Source organism: Ylistrum balloti, unplaced genomic scaffold, assembly GCF_031769215.1.
Source record: "Ylistrum balloti isolate Yb309-2 unplaced genomic scaffold, AGI_CSIRO_Ybal_v1 Utg371062, whole genome shotgun sequence".
Classification (NCBI taxonomy): Eukaryota; Metazoa; Mollusca; class Bivalvia; order Pectinida; family Pectinidae; genus Ylistrum; species Ylistrum balloti.
Window position 1 is genome coordinate 116,195 of NW_026782587.1, and position 24,896 is coordinate 141,090.

The 24,896-nt window shown below is 34.0% G+C and overlaps 1 protein-coding gene across 1 annotated transcript in view; it reads right to left on the bottom strand.

Moving 5' to 3' along the window:
* Nucleotides 1-20,077: 20,077 nt before the first annotated feature.
* Nucleotides 20,078-24,896, bottom strand: part of LOC132560438 (cadherin-23-like) — a 54,948-nt gene continuing 50,129 nt past the window's right edge. The window contains exons 38-41 of the mRNA XM_060225103.1: nt 24,461-24,578; nt 21,737-21,867; nt 20,578-20,609; nt 20,078-20,163 (exon numbers count right to left, since the gene is read on the bottom strand). Of these exons, the coding sequence (XP_060081086.1) occupies nt 20,150-20,163; nt 20,578-20,609; nt 21,737-21,867; nt 24,461-24,578 (295 nt within the window). The 3' untranslated portion in view covers nt 20,078-20,149. The remainder of the gene's footprint in view (nt 20,164-20,577; nt 20,610-21,736; nt 21,868-24,460; nt 24,579-24,896) is intronic.

Below are 24,896 nucleotides of genomic sequence, written 5' to 3' on the forward strand. Positions count from 1 at the left end.
TTCTGGCAAAAAAAAAAGATGTGATATAAACTACTGAATTTCAGAGTGGAACTTCACTTTGTATAGAATGCCACATAAAAATTCAGAAGTAAACAAGAATATCCCTGTGAGACTTCAAGAGAAAACAAACTATTTGTATCCTAGAGTCTAGTTAAAGAAGTGGTCAATAATAAACACAAAGAAAATTTACCCAATTTCTATTGCAACAACAACCAGAATAGCTCTTACAGATAAATGAAGACACTGATCAAACAGAACCACCATCAAACCAAATCAGCTTTTTAAATCACAGAGAAGTCATACAAGTCGTCTTTACGATCAATTGCCATTACTTAACTACCTTAGAGTAAATCTAACCAAACTTGTGAGGGATCAAGGATGGATTGATGAGGTATGAAGCTATCAACATCACCAAATCATTGTCATTTTAGCACAAATTTGTTGGAATGTGTAAACAACATTTCAGCCCAGCATCTGAGGTTAATGTTTGTGATAATGCATCCTGGAAACAATGTGTCATTTTGGTAAGAATTTGTCCAGAAGAGTAAATGACATCTCCGGCTTGAAAGTCACTGTTTACATTAGATTCATGCCAAGAACAATCATGCTTGATTAAGGGGCCTGGACCTGAGGCCGGTCAGAAAAGATACTGTCAATATTCTGAGTTGGTCACACCAATGGGTAATTAGTTTTAAACGTATAGCCTCAGTTTGACCTCTTTGTATCACACTTTTCTCTCCATTGGGTCAAACCCAGTGGCCACAATGGAGATCCAAATAAATCCACCCCTAACATCCTAGTTAGCTTTCAATTAAGATGGATCTTTGATGGCACATCTTAACATGTTAACAGTTTGGGGTATAGAAAGTCAATATAAATCACAATAAATTATCAACGAGATAATGTTTGGCCCTGCAGACCTAAAAATGTTATCACTGTTAATCCTCAGAGTGATTCACTTAAACCTTCTCTTTCTATTGACTGAAAGCAAGATTAATCCCACCGATGATTCAGATATCATCATAGACATGCTCACTCAACATTGTGATGTGGCACAGTGTAGTAATTATTCTTATTGGGAACAAATTTTTTTTCATGGTTTGGGCGAGAGGGGAATTAGTTGGTAGAAAGAAACCTATTCAAAGCATGCATACCTAAATCCTGATATAATTAACTCTTATCTTACCTGGTAATCACTACCATTAATAATTCCACAGATTATCAGCTTTCATAGTCAATTTATGTAAGTTTACAAAACCTGATCAATCTTTACAATCAATTAATTAAAATGGTACTACCAGTATCATCAATGCTGCAAGGTTTTAGGAATTGTACCCCAACATTCCAGTCTCCCAAAGGAACCATCAAATTACATAATGGTTCTTGAAGCTGAAAGACCTTCCTCCAATACCACTCTGGAAGGTTAAACCAAGAAACTCCAAATTCTTAAAAAAAAATTAATATTGGGTCTTATCCTGAACAATCTGTCATCTGACACATGAAATGAATTATTTTCAATTCTGAAATGTCACATTGCTATTAGCCAGGCACTAAATGCAGGGGGTTTTACCCATAATCAAATGGAACAGTATTAATTTTTACCCAATATCAAAATGGATTTCTATAAAACTTTCGAAGAAAGAAAAATGTTGAAATTTGCCGCATTCTTGTCTGCAACGAGTGAATTTCAAGTCCATATCTAATCTAACTAATACTACAGACGACAGTTGAATCATTCCCTTCCATTCTAGCCTTTCCGAAACATTGACATAATCATCTGGATAAAATTTTCATCCAGCGACGAATACAAGATGAAGAGGGAGTGAATTTCCACTTGATGCCGACAAGCATGCAGCATACTGACTTGTGTTTGGAAGAGATAGAATAAAATGCATGTCATTCTCTCAGCAAAGAAGGCCAAGCTGTGACAGTTATCGGTACCAGGACACTTTCGTGAGAGCTTCTGCCCGTCAAATTCATCCTACAGTAAACTTTCAAGCTCCAAACACACATTAATATCTTTTCTTCCATAATCCCTTTGGGTAAGCAGAGTCAAGATTTTTTTACATACAACTGCCAAATATCAATTCCTATAAATGTAGGTTTTTAATACCCCAAGGTCGGAACATAAAACACAAAATGTGGGAGTTTGGCGTTTCTGATGCCATTTTTCAGTGTCTTCATTCTACTATGTAAAGGAAATGCACAAAACTTGCATGTTTTCCTGACATTACTTCTGTTACAAAAGTAGAAAACACAATATGTCTTACAAAAGTAATAAACCACTTGTATTGTTTCACGAAAAAATGCCCTATTAAAGAAGCTGATTTTCTAATCCAAGCCACATTTAGGTCAACTTAATAGAGCTGTACTTTTAAACTATGATTACACAATTTAAAAAAAAATAATGTCAACTCGTAGAACTTTTTGGACAGATAAGATTAAAGGATTTTTGCCAATTGCATACACCTACACACACACTGCTTCAGAAAAAGTCCTGATGATGTCATAATGTACAGATATTAAACAGTTTTAACTTATGGTTAAAGTAAAACAAAAAATAAAAATCCGCTCTGTTACACAACATTTTGAATTGTATATATTTTAGCAACAATGCCAAGTGGGACATAGTTTTACTGCCCAAGATCTCATACCTTTCTTTTACTAACTGGACCCTAGGATCTACGCTGCAGACAGACACAGACAAATTGCTTCCAATTATTTCATGTTGTTGTCGCATATTATGTAACAAAATGCCCTGAATGAACATGAAATGTCATAGATTTGGCCCCTGCAGACAACATTAGTGTTGCAAAATCTGGTAAGCATTCCATGCCTTCTGATACTGTAGTCTAAGTTGTCAGACATGTTCTCGCTTCCTGATTGGTTTTTATGGCTGGAATCTCAAGTTGATACAATTATACATACCAAACTTCTGTGTAATAAAGTGCTCAATTAAAAGATAACTCAAGAAAAGATATCTGATTTATGAAATAATGCTTTAAAGCATTTTCTTATCTCATACACTCTGTTCTGGGTTACACCAAGAAGAAACATAAGACTCATTTTAATATCAACATTTACTGATCATATCAGGAAATGACAGAGAAAAAGTTGAGTCATGTCAAATTGTCCTGGTTAAGACAACCAAATGTTTAAGGAATCAAACTTGAATATGGTTCCTTATTCAAAATTAATTTCACCACATGTTGTAAACCAAAAACATAAATGAATCTTACTTCACCAAATATGGAAATCACTCATTGGAAGATAGCAAACTATAGGACCCATGGGCCTGTTTGTTCACCTGGTATTAAACAGTTTTTTTTTAAATACATTAATATTTCTTACCACTGATATTCAATAAGAAAAAGTCATCTGAATATTTATCATATCTGACTCCTGTGACCTTGAATATGGGTAAAGGTCTTCACTTTTTACAAAAGTTTTGTCAGGGTTTTATCCCATGAACCCACCAGTTAGCCAGGAGTATTCTTGACCTTTTGGCTAATATCTAAATTCATTCAAAGGTTTTAACAAATGGGATCCCTTCGACATTGAGTTTTGGTTGATGTCATTTCTTTTGCAATTTTGTCCGGTTTTATCAAAAGAACTTACCATCTAAATATCATGATTCTAGGCCTTTCAGAAGTTGAGAGAAGTTTTTAACAAATTTGGCCCTTATGATCTTGAATACATGTAAAGGTCCATTATTTCCACAATTTTGTCAGATTTTATCCTAAGAACCTGCATGCCAAATATGGCTATTCTTGGTCTCTTGATTATTGAGAAGAGTTTAAGTCACATATAATGACTCTAGGCTTTATGTCTCAACAGAATTCTTGAACTTAAAGAACATTTATGGAACTTGCTTAGATGAATTTCAGAGACCTCATACAAACAAACTTTTATGATCTATTTATCAATGATTTACCTCAATACATTCATTGAAAATTTTGAAAGCATTAATGCCTATAATCAGTTAAGCTGAAAACTGTTTTAAATGACAACTTTTAATGGAGTAACTTCGGAAACCACTAGATTATTTACACAAGTCTGTCTGTAAACTGCAATTCCCAAAAATTTCCAGTATTTCAGGTCACACAAATATTTGCTTGAACTAAATTCTTGAAGTTAATACCAAAATAATTAACTAACGGTTTTGCTATCTAATACATTATATGTCATTCAGGGAGTTCATGCCTAGATTTACAATAATTATTAATTTCATAAAATTTGTCCTGCACCAATGATCTATAAAAACATGACAAAGAAGCAATATCATTAACAACTCTGTAATGCCAACTCTCTCCAACTTTCTGTGTTTCTTTATTAAAAAAAAAAATCAATGCATAGAAAACTGTAACTCCAAATATTTTCTATTGATAAAAGGAATGCCAGATTTGGTGTAGACTTAATTTAAAATTACTCTCATAATAGGACATGCAATTTAATCAATATATAGGATAGATATACCTATCTCTTTAGAATCATCATGTATTTCACTCCACAGATAATAATCAGCTTTAATAGAGAGGGGTCCAATTCTGATATTTAAGCACCTGTCTTTTTTGACATTGACATCAACTTAACATCTCTCAAACTTTTATCAATATGGATGTTAACAAACAATGATAATTGATGGTATTAATTCAACACATGGGAAATCATTAAGTGTGTTAATGTGTGTGATTCTAATCCTGCTCTTTGTGGCATTTCATTACATAATAAATTCTTAAATATCCATATATGCATTACTGACATAGGAACTAAATAAAAACTGAATATGATATCCATTCCAAACATTTGTAACAAGTTTACATTAACTTCCAAATATATCTTCTTTATTAATCATGATCTCCAACATACTTCTGTCAAGAGCAAATGTTTAAATCCATGTTATATTTTTTCCCCCAAAAAATATACAATCTACTGATTCTAATATCTGTAAGATTTGGTTTTTGGATTTGGTTTTACATTAACTTGGATGAAGCTAACAAAGCTTTATCACAATTGTATATAAGTAACAGGAATGCTATGATTATGTAAGTACAGTGTTGGTAGGTACAGTATATATACCCCACATAAACTACACAGGTACTCTCATTAAGACTTTAATACAGGTAGGCTCATTAAATATTCATCTTGTAATAAATCATTGTAATGACTCGTAACTAAATCCCACAGACATTTCGACCTCACTGGGTTTGATCATGAAATAAAATTTCACTATAGGTAACTCAGTAATGAATTTGTAAACCTAGACGAATCTTTGGTGGTATACATCACAGATTATCTCCCTTGATAAGGTAAACTATAGCGTGTTGGTTTTAATTGATTTTCAGTATAAAAAGATTTATTCTTCTTGTTGCTATGGCAATGAGATTTTATGGCAAAGCAATTAATTATGTTTTATTCTGATCAGTATTGATGGTTTGTTGCAGTATACTTCACAATAGGTAAGCATTACATATCATGAAACAAAAGCTATATGTTTGAGAGTATCTCATTATCCATGTGTGCACAAGAATTTCATCATCAAGAGAATCATTTCTGAAACAGTAGACATCATTAGAGGATTTGCTTTAAGGCGATTTTACAGACATTTTACCATAACACTAGTCTTTTAAAAGAGGATAACATGTTAAGTCCATACACAGTTAAAAATAAAATCAATAGCAAACTTCAATCTATCAAAACCAAGGGAGGTAATCAGTCATGTATTTTACCTCACTCTTAACGAGTGAATTTTACTTTAATGCCCTGCATTGCGAATGTAGATAGATATAAATGATGTTATGAATTACCAAATGTGAAATGGTATCAATCATATCAAAGCAGTAAATAATATCAATATGTAAAGCTAGATATAGATTTGTAGGAAGGTTAACTTTCCTTGTCTACAGGCCGTGACAATGTAAAACTTATGTGTTCCTCACCACTTAATCATGCTTACATGATACCTTTACCATAGGCTATATCTAGAAAATTTATTCTAATTCTGAATTTGGTCCCTGGATATCACCTTTTATCACATGAAAAATGCCGAGATTGGGAACTGAATAACCCATGGACAGAGATCTCTCATACTGAAAAAGCCCATGGACAGAGATCTCTCTTACTGAAAAACCGATGGACAGAAATCTTTCATACTGAAAAACCCAAGGACAGAAATTTCTCATACTGAAAAAAACCTATGGACAGAGATTTTCCACAATGAATAACCCAATAGAGATCTCTCATCCAGAATAACCCAATGGTCAAGAGATCTCTCATACTGAAAAAACCAATGGATGAAATGCCACACACTGAATAATTCAATTTGACAGGGACTACCACACCAGACTGAAATTCTGGAAATCAAATCTGAACTTCAAATGTTAAAATGTGTGTACATTATCAAATAAGTTTCCATCCTCTTCATTAAAGAAACAATTGACAGAAATGTGGACCTTTCCCAGGTATCACGAAACATTATGGAAGAATTGTAGAAAAGGAATCGGAGCTGTACTTTGAGGCTATCTACTACTAAATACAACCTCAATACCTACCAGCCTAAATATGTATATAACATATTTTGTTCAGAAGAGCAGGTAAAGAAAGAAAGAATGGATTACTAGGGTTGGGAAGCATTCATAAGTAATTTTCAATTGGTGTTGAAAAAGGAGAAGGTTGCTTATTCCAGCTGGATGCTGATTACAGTGAAGACAATAGATTTATTACATTGTAGCACAATAAAATGTAATTTTCTCCTCCAATAGGGATTTTTGTATAAGAAAGTAACTTAATGAAATATTTGGTTATTTCACACCATCAGTAACTTGAAGCCATCAATAGTTTCATTTAAACTAAAAATTGTTTTTAACTCTCACTAGTAAACACTACATTATTTGGAAATAGCCGTCTGTATCAAATGAATAATAGATAAAAAGACAGCGTTAATGATGGTCTGTCATTGATAATCAATAATTAAGAATCCCACACAAGAATTAGGCCATACATCCTGTTGGTTCTGTAGATCAAACTTCATTTGTTGTGAACAAGCTTTGTTATTTTCCACTACTCATTTGAAAAGATATTCATCAGGCATCTTATTTTCGAAACTTTTATTCTATTAAACATTTTAATTCACATCATTCATATTCCAAATCATGCATGAGTAAGTTCTGTAAATTTTCTTTTTATGATACTTTTGAGATAAATTATTTTTTAAAGTAAGCCATTCAGACTTTTAAGATTTAGTCCAGGTCAAGTAAGGTTAGTCCCGCCCAAATTAATCAATCCCTCCACCACTGCTTTCATCATAATGGACTCTACTTTGAATGGTTTTGGGTTATACTACAATGCCAGATAGGGGCGATCCATAATTGGCAGTCAATACCAAATATTCACACAATCAAAATAAATAGTCTGATCACCTATCCAGACAATAAACAACTACCAACATATCTGTGTGTATATGTAACTGTCCAATCTTTTACTTTGTGTTTCACATCCAATGTTGAATCCTCTACACTTAAATAACTTTAAGTTCAGATATCAGCAACCAATATACATTTGGTTGGGATTTCTGTGTTGATCATATATAGGTCATGGAAAGTGACAAGGCTTGCCATCACATGGTAAAGGAAAAAGGACACAATGTGTCAAATATTAAAAAAAAAACCAGGAGATCGAAAAAAGACATTGCACCTACTTGTAGATAAAGCTCAAAATCTCTCAATATAAAAATTCAGTGTTGGATCGTTTGGGAGTTTTGACAGCCTCAGGATTTTGAGTCTTGAGTTACATCCTTGCCCTTCATTAAACTTTTGCTTTTTAGGTCTATTTTTATCACTAGTTAGCCCTATCCCTTACTTTGCACCACTCTTTACCAAAACACCTTTGACTTAAGCCTCTTGAATTAATTATAAACAGTACTGAGTAGTATGAAGTGCAAAATATATAAAAGGCCGAATTCAATCTTCATAATTAAAAATTTCCTAATATTAAAACAGCCCACAACTGCACAAGCTAGTCAACTTACATTATTCCTTTATATCATCAATATCTTATATTTGTTTTGGATCAACAACCTCATTTTACTTGTATACCAGGCATAAAATCAATAGATCCTAGACGGAAATTGTTTGGTTTTTATATGTTCTTGAAAAGTTGGATCTTTTCCCTTCTTTCCTTTTTTTTCCTCTGTTTAATTTTATTCTTAATCATTTGAAATTTGGAAATTCCTCTGAAGAAATAGCAATAATAATCTTTAACTGTCTTATCCATAATAGCTGCCTGTCACCCATTTTCTTTTCTGATCAGTCTAAAAATCAAATGAGCAAAAGTCAACTTGGAAACAAGGAGTACCTATGTATGTAATATGAGAAAGTTCCATCCAGTTCTTCTCCAAAAATTGTGATAACAATCCAAAAATCAATAATAATTAATTGCAAAATTTCAAGATGGCCACCTGTCATTTTGTTTTTTCTGTTTATTCCAAAATCAAATGGGCACTAGGAGGGACCACAGGAAACCTAAATACACAATTTGAGAAAGATCCATGACCTCTTCTCATAAACAAACACTAACAACATTTGGTTATGGACAGACCACAGATGTAGGTTGATTTGAATAACCTATCATCTAATGTGGTGGGCTAAAAAAAGCTGTTTGAACTTCATGTCTATTGCAAGGAAAGAGTTTCTTCCAATAGTACATTGCATTCAGAAGATGGCTCAAATATCAGACTTTTGTCATTTTGACAGATGGCTGTCTAGTGTGCTAGAGGCCTTTAGCATAGAAGTTCAACAGGCAAATTCTGGACTCATCTTGACATTGATTGAAAAACTGGTATTTGGATTGAAGGACAATTGTTATAAGTAAGGCTGTTTTCGTCTCAAAACAAAACTACAAAATTTCAGAAATACTGTCAGAAAAAAATCAACCAACAACCATGCATTCTGTAAATATGTGTAGAGTAAATAACTACATGTGTTTGGAAAACATCAACATCAGTGCCTCGAAATATCAATTATTGTGATCACAGAGAAGACGTATCTTGGAATCAAAATCATAAATATTTAAGAGACCACACTGAAGAACCCCAATCTTGCCTTACCTGTAACAGGTGAAAAGGACACTTTGGGCCGCTAAATTCACCAGGTGTATTTCCCCTGGTTCCGAGCATCATCTGGCAGAACGATATTGATTTAGGTGTGGCTGTATATATGCTATAAATTGGCCTGCTTCAATGTTAAACATGCCATAGCACTTCTGTTATCTCTGTCTTCCGAGTCAGTTTCCAAACCTGATAAAACGAAATGTACTCTTATTTACAATAAACCCGTTTAATCATTAAACCTTATTCAACAGCAGTTTATTGTACACAAGAATGAGCAGTTGAACACACGAATCAAACCATTCAAAACAAACAACACACGTCTTATTTGTAATTGAAATCGGGTCATGAATAACAAAACTATCATCATGCCGTTTCGGTCCGTCTGACCCATTCAATACACCATTGGCTTCAAACAGTCTTATCATATGGTCTTAACGTGCTAATCTCCATAGGCCTTTGTTTGATGTCGTTTGCCTCATAAAGTCGGCCATACCACAACAGTTTTAAGGACTCGACACCGATGACTATCTTACCTTTAGACAAGGATGGCTTTATTTTCGTTTTCCCGTTATTTAATCCGTGTGACATTCGCTAATTATGGCAAACAAATAGGTCAAATGATGGTTTCTATACATCAAGCGGTACATCATGGATGTCGATGTGTTCGTCTAGAGTTCGAGTTCGGAAACGGTTAGTGATGTAACGTGAGGATCCAGAACGAACACACCTGGGTAGTTGTCATACCGTGATACCTGTACTCAGTATATCTCACCTGGACCAGGTATAAAGATGACGATAAATAAATCGATCGCCGAGAAGCAACAGAATATTGTGTAAAACATCTGTGTTGAATCAACATCTGTCGTCTGCTCAATACGTTTATCGACAGGTGTAACCAGCCAATCGAAAGCGTCGTTACAAGAGTCGTTTGGCTTTTCCACCGGCGTCGTTAGAGACCAGAGTGAAAAGGGCAATTCCACACGTAGTTTAATGTAATTACATGTCACGTACACACTTGACAAGTTGTGATGACACATGCACACCTATCTATTATCACAGCCCATGAGTGGGAGTATGAAAGGCTAATCAATTCCGAGCATGGGTACTTGTGTACGACAAAATACGACTTTTATCTGACGGTGCGCAGCGCATTAAGCTAATTTTAAATACAGAATTTTATGTCTCTAATTTTACAGCATATTTATATCTGTAGACTGTATAATCATACGTGGTTGTGGAGTTTTCCGTACAGGCCATACTAGATCACACACCAAATACGGTTTTTTCCAAAACTGGACAGGGACTAAAATTTTAAAAAAATGAAACACCATTTGCCGTTTTCTGTTACAAAATCATTGTTTGGACTTTTGTATGTTTTGTAAATGTTAATGTGAAAGAATATTTATATCGAAAACATGCAAATAAGAATACCTTGTATTGCACACCCAACTTCCACACACTAAATCAAACATTTTGGAAAGGTTATTGAATTTTGAACTTGATTTCAAACAACAAACGACGATTTTACGAGTTTGCAAGGAATGTAGCATACTGAAATTAACTGGTCAGGATAATTCGCTCTTTTGCAACCTCTCCCGTTTCGACACAATCACGTTTTCCCGTCATTAGTGCAAAGACGCGCGAGCTTTTGCCTGGTAAACTCATTATAAACATATACTCGCCGTTGATATCTGTCTACAGAATAGTGTTGATACATGTAGCAGGCGAAAAGTCCTTTAAACTACATATGTATATATATTGTGATATATTACTGCGATTCGGGGAAACTTCCCAACATATTTTACATGTAATCCTCATTTAAAACAAACACTTTCCTTCTCCAAGAAAACTGCTGACAAACCATTGGTCGCTGGGCCCGTCAATAGATATCACTCATAGTTACATTAGTGTTATCAGCATGGTTTAATCAGTTTTAGCTTTTCTATTCTTCATCACTTATGGTAGACCTGCGTCAGAGAATTCTGGTCTCCGAATTTACCTTGGTCTACACAGCAACACATCACAACTTTCGCGATGGTGTAGGGTGCCCATCGCTAGAGAACATGGCCCTTTCGCTAGAAATAATTTTGCAGAGCTTATCAACTTGGTGTTCACCATTTCAATTTTTGATACTTAAAAGTCAAAGTATTTTTTAAACATAATATCGATTACCCAAGAATGTGTGATAATTACACAAACAAAAATATCACCAAGACCTTTTATTCCAGTTTTAGTATTATTATCATTACCATTATTATTATTTCTTAAACCGAGGAGCTTCATGGCACCGCTGAAGGGTTGGGTGACCTCGGATAACCGTTAGGATACATGTCTACTGTATATGTTCGTTCTTGGAACACTGTCATTGGATGGTCATTGTAAGATTCGCATGATTTATTTTCTCATGTCCATGTACCTACGGTTTTTTCTGTTCGCCCTTACTCTTCTAATCCGGTTCGTAGTTGTATCGACAGTTCGATTATAATGCACATTGTATTTAAGATTTCAGAAGCCTCAGAAACAAGGCAAAATCGATACATATATATAGTATACATCTACACGACACACGTCTTATCTCCATCTTGACCTTACAGTCCGAAGATTTGTTGTAGTTTGTGGAAATTTCGTAAACAATAAGGTTAAAATGTAAGACATAACGACAGAAATACGTCCTGAGGGGGGATTTCATATAAACTATTTAACATTATACGTACATTAATGCCGAACTGGCCTTGAATTCGACAAGTACGAAATAATCCGATGCCAAGACATTTCAAAAACATGTTACCGTCAGATTTTCCAAATGGCTTTGGCAAAGACTTCGAAATTGGTATGTATACTTCATGGCTCGGTTAGACGTATCGTCAACTATCATAATACGATTTTATATATATTTATTCTTCTGACAATAGAGAGTATGATGTTTAGTTCGTTATTTCAAAAACTCAGAGTCACCACAGTAAACAAACGATTTACCTTATCATAAGCAATCACGACGATGACGAATCTGCTATCACCAAACGCTACTAAAATAATCTTGATTTTACAGAAGAAATTGCATGATAAAGTTTAATGTGTGATAATTCGTGAATGACTGCCGGATGACTTGGGAATTTATCGCGTATCACGTTTACAAATTGACAAATGAAATCGATTCCACGGACATAATGACGCGGTGACTTTCACAACATTACTTTTCCACCATGAGACGAAATCTACGGCCCCAAAACGGCCTTATATATAACAGCCAATTAATGTTTTGTCTCTTATATTACAAAGATATCCCCCTGGATATTTGCACGTAAGTACTGCAGCTAAAACGAAAAAAAAAAATCAAGGACCTTGAATAAGAAACGCGAGTATACAGACTACATTTTCAAGAAAATAGCACAAATGAAACAAATTGAATTAGATCCATACATCACAGGGGCCAGACAAACTGTTACAGTTCTAACGACTACACGGAAGCGGTACATATATATACTATCGCCTTTTGGTTAACAGGTCTACTTTTGTATATCAATGTGTCTGACCCCTGTGACATTTATGAATTATCGATGTCTTTTAAATAAGTATTCAAGAATTGGCGCCAATGTGGCGTTTTTGCTAAATGTACTACAATTTGTGTTGTTCAATACGAAAAATACTACAGATGAAGATTTAGGAAAAGTTTGTTGCCGGATAAAGCGATGTTAAGTTACAGTACTGGGGGTTGTAACGAGGACCACAATTCAACGTTTCACGAAGGGCGTAATTTTTCCAGTAGCAAGACAAGGGCGCGATATTGAGCTTCTGGGAGAGGGACTTTATCGACATTCATATAGAACATTCAGGACGTGAATAGAACAACAAAAGAGTTGATACGAAGAAGAAAGTCAGAAGGCAATAAGGTTTCAAGAGCTGCGGATATCAGATTTTTTCCAAACGTTCTTACTCACTGACTTATTCAAGCATTAATACAAATAAGCCTGCTGATATTGTTATTTCCTATCACCGTATCAACCATACTGACCAAAATTTGTAAGACTGAAATATAACTGCCTGTCAAAGCAGACAGCGGATGGAGAATGGAAGAATTGCTGAGACAACAGGGAAGGAGGGATTGCTGGCACAAAAGGAAATACTGTTATCACAATTAGGAATAATTGTTTGGAGATGAAAACGGAAGGACTCCTGGTATAAATAGAATATAGCTGGTGAGATAATAGGCAAGGAGATATTGCGGTGATAATAAGGGAGGGTTGCTATGACAAGAAGGAAGAATTACTGTGAAATTAAGAAAATATTTTCCTGGCAATAAGGGATAGATGTGCTGTGACAATAAGGAAGGGTTTCTATGGAAATAAGGAGGGGTTGCTTTGACAATACGAATGGGTTACTGTAACAATAAGGAAGGATGTTTGTGACAATAAGGAAGGATTTTTGTAAAAATAAGGAAGGATTTTTGTGACAATAACGAAGGGTTGCTGTGACAATAGGAAGGGTTGCTGTGACAATAAGAATGGGTTGCTGTGACAATAAGGAAGGCTTTTTGTAAAAATAAGGAAGGATTTTTGTGACAATAAGGAAGGGTTGCAGTGACAATAGGAAGGGTTGCTGTAACAATAAGGAAGGATTACTGTGACAATAAGAAAGGGTTACTGTGACAATAAGGAAGGATTTTTGTGACAATAAGGAAGGGTTGCTGTAACAATAAGGAAGGATTTTTGTGACAATAAGGAAGGGTTACTGTGACAATAAGGAAGGATTTTTGTGACAATAAGGAAGGGTTGCTGTAACAATAAGGAAGGATTTTTGTGACAATAGGAAGGGTTGCTGTGACAATAAGGAAGGGTTGCTGTAACAATAAGGAAGGATTTTTGTGACAATAAGGAAGGGTTACTGTGACAATAACGAAGGATTTTTGTGACAATAAGGAAGGGTTGCTGTAACAATAAGGAAGGATTTTTGTGACAATAGGAAGGGTTGCTGTGACAATAAGGAAGAATTGTTATAATAGCAATAGTTCACAGTTTATAGTACAGCCGAGGTTACACAACGATGTGTGGCGCGATCGCTTCCTCTTTCCTTACGAGATCTTATCAAGTAATTGACATCCAATGTCAGACTTATTTATCCTCGGAGAATGCCCTTCATGTCACGATTTCCAACTGTTCATACGTTTGCTACGAATCCAAACTTGTGATAGGGTCTGACCATCAGACATACAATCTGACGTGTAGTTCGATGTAGATGAAGACATGTAGTCTGTTCTCCGCATGGCAATGGTTTACGTTTCAGAAGTACCTATGTCAATCAAATTTCCGATGACCTGATGAATACCTAGTGTGCTCTTGCAATAAAAAAAAAACCCAAAGATAATACCAACATGCCAACAAAAGCTTTATTTCTAGTTTCAACACGATACTAGGGAATATACGCGTACAGTCGAACTTCGTTATTTCGAAGACGACAGGATCGTTGGGAAAATTCGAGTATTAATTATAGAAGGATGGACATGGAGGTATGCGAAATAGTAAGCGAACTTGAAAATTGTGTATGTACAAGCCTCGGTTTTCTATTGTCACCACTTCGTTTGTGTACCTGAAAAAAGTGATATTTTTAATAAAATAATTCTCACGGGGTATTAGTAGTTTGTATATAATCCCAAATACTCATAGTTACGTAATGTCAGTCTGTTAAATGCATCGTGAAAGCTGGAGCGATGAGAGCAACACCACTATTACTGGATTCCTCAAAGCTAGAATTTCATACAGAATATTGTTTTAGTCTCCAGAATATGTCTTATGCTTTACAAATAATTGTTGTTGTGTCAATGGTTTCCTAAAGTCAACAGAAGAGATGTGGAACGGTAACTGTCAACACATGAAACTGCTTGAATAGGAGCGCTGGTAAACAGCCGCGGTTGTTCAAAGGGTAGATAACAAGAGATAAGTGAATATTTTCAGTTTTGAATTACACCAAATAGGGAACTTTTTTAGGGGTCATATTAAATTACTTCAAGTGTATCTTTTGGCTTTCATTCTCTCTTTTTCAGAGGCAACAGTTTCCAGTTTTACAAACCACGGTAAACACTAATCTTGGAGCAAATGGGGCTTGGCCGATACAAAAATTCCTTGGTGGAAATAATTCCGTCTCTTTCATCGCGATATCCACGGCTTACTTAATTTTCCACATCAGTCTCCTAACACTAAAAATGATTTTTCACTTATCTCCGTGTTTTGTTGGTACACGTTCCCATATTCGTATGCTAAACGCTGAACATGTCTTCCTTTCGCAAACTTTGTCGGGATTCATATTGGGAATATACCAGTCAAATATCATAGATCTTGGGCTTTTAGTTCATGAGAAAGCGTTTAAACGTTTTAACAAATTTGACCCCGTGACCTTGAATATTTGTAAAGGTCCTTTCTATTCGCAAACTTTGTCGAGCTTCATCCTAGAAACATGCCAACCATATTTGGACCTAGGCCTTTCAGTTCATGAGAAGAAGTCGTTTAAATGTTTTAACAACTTTGATCCCTGTGACCTTGAAAATAGGTCAAGGTTATTTCTTTCCATGAACTTTGTCTGGCTTCATCCTAGGAACATACCAGTCAAAATTTCAAAACATTTAGTCCATTGATTATTGAGAAGTTGTTTAAAGGAAATAGTTGATGCCGAACAACAGATGCTGTGCCATTGCTTAAGTTCGCTTGGTCCTTTGGGCCAGGTGAGCTAAAAAGATTGGAGAAGACTTTCACCCCCTGAATGTAGTAGCAAATCTCACCAAGCGAGTCTTGTTGTGGAACTCTTTTGAACTGATGGCTCCATACAACTTAGCACCTTAACAGCTCTCTTACATCATAATACCCATTTGATTCAGTGGTGTTTTGTTGAAATAATGTCTGTTAACCTAACAAAGTTATAATTTGGAGAAAATCTATGCAAGAACATAAATATGACGAATTAGAGGATTGAAAGATATGTATTAGCTCAGCAATTGTACAAGTCATTATTGATAACAAAACAGTTTAATTATTTTAAAGGTGATTTTATACTGTTGAACTAACACTCAAATATGAATTATCAGAGAGTAGTTAACTTGCTCCAAGTCCGATTATTGTGCACATTCTCAAAGGCGTTATAAAATCAATTCCCAAGAATTCAATAAACCTCGGCACTAAATCTACACAAAGCAAGGGATGGAGCCAACAATCTTGCACTTTATTACTACTGGATAATTTACAGCCAAATATTTCATAAATCATGAGGACAAAAAACTCAGAAAGCATTTACAAATATAAAAAATATTTTTAATGTATATATGTACTTTACATATAGATATAAAACCATCCAATCAAAGACGATCTTATGTAATATATAATATACATAAAATCTCAATCATACATATAGGTGTAGTGGGCAGAATCTGCTTGCATACATGATATATAGTCATTCACAAGGCTACATTACAAAATGTGATCAATCTTACATCTATGTGTATACCAATATTCAGTACATGATAATTTTTGTGATCTAAAGCTAATTTGTTGGGATCTTCACTGGTATGCAAACTTCAAAACTTACTTCAAGAAAATTAATGACCTGAAATCAATATGCAACTGTCATTGATTTCAAATTTGTAGTATTTCCTGTTAACATTACAAAGCATAGTAATTCACTCATACATTGGCCCATCATCACAAACAAACCAATCCCTATTGTTCTACCCATTGTACATCTGAAGGTAATAGTTTTGGAATATGATGAATTAAAAAGCACAGCATCTATCATGAAATGTGTTAAAGTAATTAAGTCATGTTTATGTTATTTATCAGTAATAAGCCCATGCTCAACAATAAGACCACCCACTTTTTACACAAATATCAACATTTGATCTTGAAGCAAACTAACACAGCAAAACACTTTTCAGAGAAATGGGTTTCCTTGTAATTACATTACTATTGTTTGTGTCTGATAAAATTATCAAAAACATCAAAAACCATAGGTTTATTTATACACTTAAGTGAAATTGATTTGTAAATCCTTTTAGGTGCAGACAAGTTTTACTGTGTTGTGGTTGTGGTTTACTGTTTTACTGTCTTTTTGCAGACAAACCTTACATTGAAACACCTTCCCTGACTCTACTGATACCATGAAGTACAATACTCTCTGTCTAAACCATGCAACAACACTACAGATGCTTACAGTTTGTGTCCAGTTCCAGACCACCAGGAGTCTGCACTAAGCTGGAAATGCTAATAACAGTGTTCACATAGCTGAATCCAAAAAATTCTGTAATTAAATTTTGTTTTGAAATTGAAATTAATGTTCATCTACAGGGCCTTTCATTCCCAATATATTTAAATGTTTCTCTCAGCTAAAAACTGAACATCATTTGGGCTACTGCCGTGGTGTGAAACAGTTAAACAAGCCGTTGTTTATCTATGTAAACCAAGCTTATTAGAATTTAGTGACAGTCTTTACAGTCAGAATATTGCGGTGAAAGAGTCCCTATGGAGCCCAGACAGAAAACAGTAGCAATTTCTGACTAATTGAAACGGCTACCATAAAGAGACTTCAGCAGGCACCAAGTACCCCCTGAGGTGGTGAATAAATGATTTGAACTGTTAATTCAAATTTCAATTGACTTCTTCATCAATTAGATGTAAGTAAAGCACTTGTGTGTGTGTTAAGGTGTGATCTACCATATAATCCTTATACAATAAATCCTAGGTAATTAGGTAATTATCACAAACAGAAGAAAAGCACTATGGGGGATATGTATACAACAAATCCCTGAAGAACAATGTTTTTTCTATCTCACATAAATACCTTAATTTGAATTTTCATAATCTTCTCAAGTATTTGGAACTTCAATATAATGAATATAAAGCTTGAACTGCATAAAAATTGGCTATTGATTAAATTTAGAAAAAAAAATAAATAAATAAAATTTTGGGGAAATTCATATCAGTGTGTATTAGCAAAGCATAGTGATGTGCCCTTCTATATGTATCAAACCATCTGCAGTTTTTAGATTCTAGTACTTTTTTTCCTCTCCCCCTTTTTAAGCAAACATTAAATGGACAATCCACGAGTTGGTATATTTGAGAACAATATGTCCCATCACATTTCAAAAACATCAGATCCATGCTTTGACGGACAAAAGGAATGGGACAAATGTTAATTATGCATAAAGTATTCGGAACACACAAATAAGATTCAATCAAATCTCTCACACACTAACTACATAACAATCCTGGAATATAAATATATGTAAAAAATACCTTATCTACATCATGTTGAGTAAGCATAAGGGGAATGATAGATTTCTGTAAGTATACACATCATCATGACAAACTCCTACATAACTAACCCCCTGTCATTAAAATCTCTTTCCTAAGCCAGTATCCAAACAAAAATGACCTTGAGGTACTACTCCATCATTCTAAATTCCGCATTTTATTATTTATAAACACGTTAAATTTTTGTAATGCATACAATCTTATCTCATGAATATTCATGAAGATTTGATGCTCTATAATCTTAGTATAAATAAAATCATATAAAAACTCAACCAATGCCAAAATCAATATTTATTTTAATTCTCATTCTAGACAAAATGAATTAATTTGATATTTTGACCCTGAAAATATCAAGTGAATGACCTTGAAAATATTTCTGTGCGTATAGGCATTAATATTTCAAAGTAGGGATAATGTTACAGATGTGAAATTTGGCGCACGCTATTACACAGCAATTTGTTATCAAAAACAGGACAAGGTCATGAATCAATATTCATCACGATATAAAACACATTTTACAAAAAAAAAAAAAAAAAAAGAAATAATAATTTGAAAGAGTGGTACTCTCAATTAGAGAGAGTTATGCTAGGAAACACAGCATATCACTTAGTGTTATCACTTTCATTAGGACCATTAACATCTTATAATAGGTTATAGCTTTCATCTTACAAATCTTTAGGAATTAACTAAAAAAAAAAGTACGAGAAACCTACATAACACGACACAGTAACAATTTATCAACATATCATTAAACGTGTGATTAAGAATACTTTATCACTAATAATTCCAAGCTCAGCCCGAGGTCAGAATTTTTTTAACAGCTTTATTTTTCTTGACACAACACATTTAGAAACCTATTCCATCTTGTCTTTAAGGGCTATCCATCCAGATCCCCATCCTCAATCCCCTCCCATTGATCCTCAAATTTTTTTCCATCTTACCCCAGGAATCATCATCTCAAAAAATCAGACATACAGAAAAACTTGGAGTCAAACAAAAGGAAAAATCTAATCATGTCACCCCTAAAATCCATCATAGTACAGCCCTTAAAAATTACATAGGCAAGTCTACTAAAGGCTTTAGGGATGACAAGGTTGACTCTGAGACAATACTGACTTTTCTCTAAAATTTTCATCTTGGAAAACAGACCAATGCATTTATAAGAATTAAATCAACTCTTCCAGGAATCCAATTGTATGAAGTATGTCGAGAAAGGCTATGATAAGCCAGAGAATTCTCTCATACACATCAAATCTATTGCTCAACTCAGCTTCAACTTTCCAACTTCAACACCAGATATCTTTGCAAAATGAAAAGACGAAATGTCTAGACGTTTTTTGTCCAAAACGTCAATTGTCTGTGTATCCTGTCATTTGTAGATCAACGAATGTCATACTTCACATCAAATGGCAAGACAGACCTCTCTGCTCCATGTCAAGTTCACAACCAACACATGATATAACACTACAATATTGTAACTTGAAGGAGCACACAGACATTTGGGAAATTGTTATATCACAATATACGTAACCATTTTTTGTAATTATTTACCCACAATTCCTTCTTTTAATTAAATAATAGTTCAGAATGATTCACACTAATTTGAATTTCTTTTTACCCTCCAGATGATCAGTCTGGTTCTATTGACTCATGTAGCCATAAAAAGTGGATTAATTCCCGCGGAAATGATGATCATCTGACAGCAAAGTTCAAGGTCATTGTAAATGACAGCAAAGTTCAAGGTCATTGTAGTTTATTGCACTAAATCTGGAAAGATAAAAATATTTGTAACATTTTTGTGTCAAATGAATGAAGAATTTTGGAAATAGTTTTTGATGCGATTTACCATACAACCGCTTATTTTTGTAAGGACAATATTTTCGCTTTTTCGTGGTACGTTAAAGTGATCACAAAATTTACTCTATTAAAGAAATGAGATATGTGTGTACAAGATGTCCTTTCACAACCAGATTGTAAAATTTTAATTCATTAAAATATTATGCAATTGTTTTAAAATTACAAGCCACACGGTATAACCATGTGTGTGGACCAAGATATTGGATCAGGTTCAACTTAGCTGTGTGGACAAAAGTAAAAAAAAAAATTAATTCAAAGCTAAATTATACATCTGGTACATTTGATCAACTTTTCTTTGTGCTCAGAATTCACATTTGTACTTACATTGTTGTCTGGTTGTCATAAAACTTTTGTAACTGAAAGGAAATATAACTAATTAAACACCATGCATTTTCATATATAAACCCAACTTTTCAAAACAATTTTCAATGACAAGAAAAATTCAAAATTACTCCTTTGCTGTCCAAAGAATGTATTTGTTTAAAATTTTTGAATAAAATATTGAAAATATCTAACCACCAGACATATAACAAACTGCCAAGCATAACAAAATTGTTACGTGTACACTGTGTTATCACTGCTCAAAATTCTAAAAATGTTTAAATCTTGATAAATGACAGGGAATTCTCTCCTTAAACTCATTAATGTCAAACATTTCAAATTTAAAAGCTGTAAAATATAGTCATATCAAACATGTTGCAGTGACAAACAGTATTTTTGGAGATGGTTGACTGATAGCCAAAGGATAAAAAAACTTCAAACGAAAACAAATTACTTGTTTTGCACATCATTAAACTGATAGTTGATTGGGTACCATGGGAAACTTAGGCTTTACTGTGAACAAAAACGCGTATATATTTCACTTTTAAGAAGCACGCCCATGAGAACTGAATCTCTGGTGACAGTATCGAAAGAAACATTGTCACTTGAAGCCATCCAACAGGAAGACAACCTGTCTTTTACAACCAGTAACAAACATCTACTATTCCATGTGTAGCTAATCTGATGCAAGACCCCTACACTGAAAATGTCTCAAGAGACCATTCTACTGGGAGATAAGTGATGCAAGACAAACTTCTGTGAAAATAATATCTTAAAGACACCATTGCAAAGGGAGATAATCTAAGGCAAGACACATGAATGAAAACTGTCAAGAGAGACTATTCAAAGGGGAGATAACCTTATGCACTTCAACAAAAGCAAAAAATTCTCTCTAAAGAGATCCCATCAAGAGTTTTTGAACATGAGAGTAAAAACTCTCAAGAGGAAAAATATTGAGGAGTGCAATGTACATCTCTGACATTAGACAACTACAAATGGAAAAATGTGGATAACGCTTTGATAAAACTTTTTTTTCAATTTTTTCCGAGCCACAAATAACATTATAGAAAGTAGCATGATAGTAATGTGTGTAAGTTACATATAGTCCTACTAAGAAACAAAATCTGAATTGTGATTCTATTTAGTCAGTCATAATACTTACTTCCGGTAGAGCGCAAATATCGCATACATCAGAATAATAATTAGGATGAACATGAAGATAGCGAAGGCGACAAGAACCCACCAGAATGCTGACCATCCCTCCAGGTTACTGGTAGTGGAGGGTTCACATGGCTGGAAAACACACACAAAAACATGAAAAATAATCAGTTTTACTGCAAATGTAATGTATAACAGAAAGGTCATTAGTGACTTAGAACCATATGTAACCACAATAAGTGTCCCCAATAAGACTAAAGGTCTAGATTCTAGCTAATATTTCACTTGAACACAACATCCAGTTCTAAAAAGCTTGCTATATTTCTTCATAAACATGCCCACAGAGTAAGTACATTTGTCTTTGAATCCTTATAAGTAAGGGAATGAGCTTATTGAAATATAACCAGATAAATAATACACTTGTCTGATAACAACAGCAATAGGAAGGATGGACTTATTAGGATGTCTACCCCATTCCCCAACTTTTTTGTTCAGGGCTGCCAAGTTTGTAGATAAATATAAAGATCAGAATGACTTATTACCAAACAAAATTATTCAGATTAACAAGCTCGCATTTTCATTAAACATTTTTTAATATTTATCCAGACAGAATTATGTCCCTTGGTTGGCTTTAATTTAATATCCATCTCTGCTAATATGAGCAATCAGGATGAAAACTACTCTAATATAATGTCGTACTACAAATTGCTTTTGCAGTCAATAGTCAATAAAATCCATGTACAATCAGCATCTCTAATCAAAAATTGGACTATAACTTGTAATTTTATATGGAAGTTGGAAGTCCAGAAGATAAGTTTGGTGATGTTTCAAATGAAAAGATATTTTTGATTTAGAGAAATGGTTTCAGACGACTGACAAATGGCTCCATTCTGGACAAACAGGCACCAAGATTCAATATCTGTACTCCAGGCATGGTGAAAAATATAATTATCTCTAGACCAAATCTGAAATTCCTTAACCATGCAGAATTAGCAGACAAACGCATAGACGCATATATTCTGCCATATTGGGATAAGATTCTATTTTCAGTTTATCTAACTGATGAAAAAGACCTTGATGCAATAGAGTAATACGGTAAGTCTAAGTAAGTAATGCTTTGGTTTGTTTGTACAGACGAAAACCAATTACCGTAATTAGGCTACAATAAACTCTTAATCTGCTCTCGGGCGGTTTATATACATCATATCTTGTTTACATCATGTATAGCTCTACCATAGAGGGACTAAAAAACATTCTTCCTGAAGATAAAGATGCAATCAAGAAGTGAAAAAGAAATCAAATATCTAGCTGCTAATGGCTACCTCACAGAACAACAGATGGGAGGCCCATCGCATGCAATCACTAAGGCTAAGGAGTCTTGTCACGTCAGCACAGACTGGTAGGTTTCTAAGCTTCCTGAGAAATACAAACCACCAGAAAATGGAAGCATCAGACCATGTCACCCTACTAGGGCCCCAAGTCAACAGAACTAATCAAATCCATTGACAGAATTAGAGCATATCATGGTACAGCTCTCAGGCTGGGAAGAAGCGTGGGTTGTGGGATATTGTAATGACATACTGTTCATATTACGTATATTGATTTATACATTGTTTTTATGTTTTTTTCTTATTAGAATCATCGAAAACATAATCTAATTATATTCTTGATTAAAACTGATGACATTGATGACAGAAAATAAGAATATTTAATTATAATTCGATGGATTTTTAAGAACAGTACTGGTATGTTTCATTAGCTTATTTTCATGATTTTGAAATTATCAATGTATTTAAAAAAAAAAAAACCATGGTATCATGACATCTATTTTCATAAAGCATTTCGTGATAAAAATTGAATTTTGATTGCAACAAAACCTTGCTTTATTAGGCAGAATATGGTATCAATATAACTGTAAAAGCCAATTTGTTTCCAAGATTTATTGGAGAAATCAATAAGAAAATTTCCTGAAATATGTCATCACAATATCAAAAGCATTTCTGATAACAATATCATGCATGCCTGACTTTGTACACAGAGTGAAATCAGAAACCTTATTTTGGATAAGATGGTCAATTAAACAGAGACAAAATTGACAGCAGCATACATATTCCGTATTTTCTGTTGCGTCATATGTAGACTTATCGTTGAATTACTATGATCAAGATGAAAAATAACCTGAGTGAATATTTAGAGTTATCATGACAGTGTAATTATCTCAATTATGTAACTATTATCACGATTATTTATTACACAATCAAAACTGTCTGAAAAGGTCACTGCAATTGGCCTTTATAAAGAGGTTCACTTAGAACAATTTGAATTATATTTGGGACACTAAACAAGTGACCTTTACAGACAAGTATTCTTTTATAGAAAGGTGACCTTTATAGACAGGTATTTGCAATATAATGTACAGGTGATCTCTAAGGCAGGTGAAGAAATACCATGATGTGCTTCAATTATTTTGTTTTGAATTTCCTTTCATTTGATTTTTTAAAATCTCCTATTTTTCTGTTTTTTGTTTCTGGTATTTTTTTTTTGGTCATCAAACTGTCAACATTTAATGCTTAGCTATATCAGAGGTAATGTATGACCTAGTTAATTGTTTTGGTAAAATTATAATAATTCTGATGAAAATTGTCAACGGTTTTTTCTAGAAAACTTGTAGGATTTCCCTCAATGGGTACCTGGGTATGTGTGATATATTTTTACAATGAAAACCTACCCCAATCTCCCCAAAGCCATATTGACGAATGATGCTATCTCTTGTCTCCAGCATCACCTGTCCATCATAAGCATCCAATACTTTGTCATTTTGGATGACCAACATACACACATCAGTCCTATAAATAGAAAAATATCAATGATCATTTAATGTGAGAAAACATGAAAAAGAAATATATAGTCAGAAAGACAGGGAAACACTCTGGTTAATTAGAAAGAAAGATGTGAAAATGATTCCCCAAAATAAAACATCAAAAATGCAGAAAGCATGCAGGTAAAATAATCAGGAAAGTTTTCACTGTTATAATCATTTTTGCAAATGATTCATGCACATCTCATAATCATAGCTTAATCCAATGGATCTGAATACATGGAGAGACCCATGGACCTAAACATCTGAACAAATCTGAAGCTACATCCATATCTTAGGTAAAAGA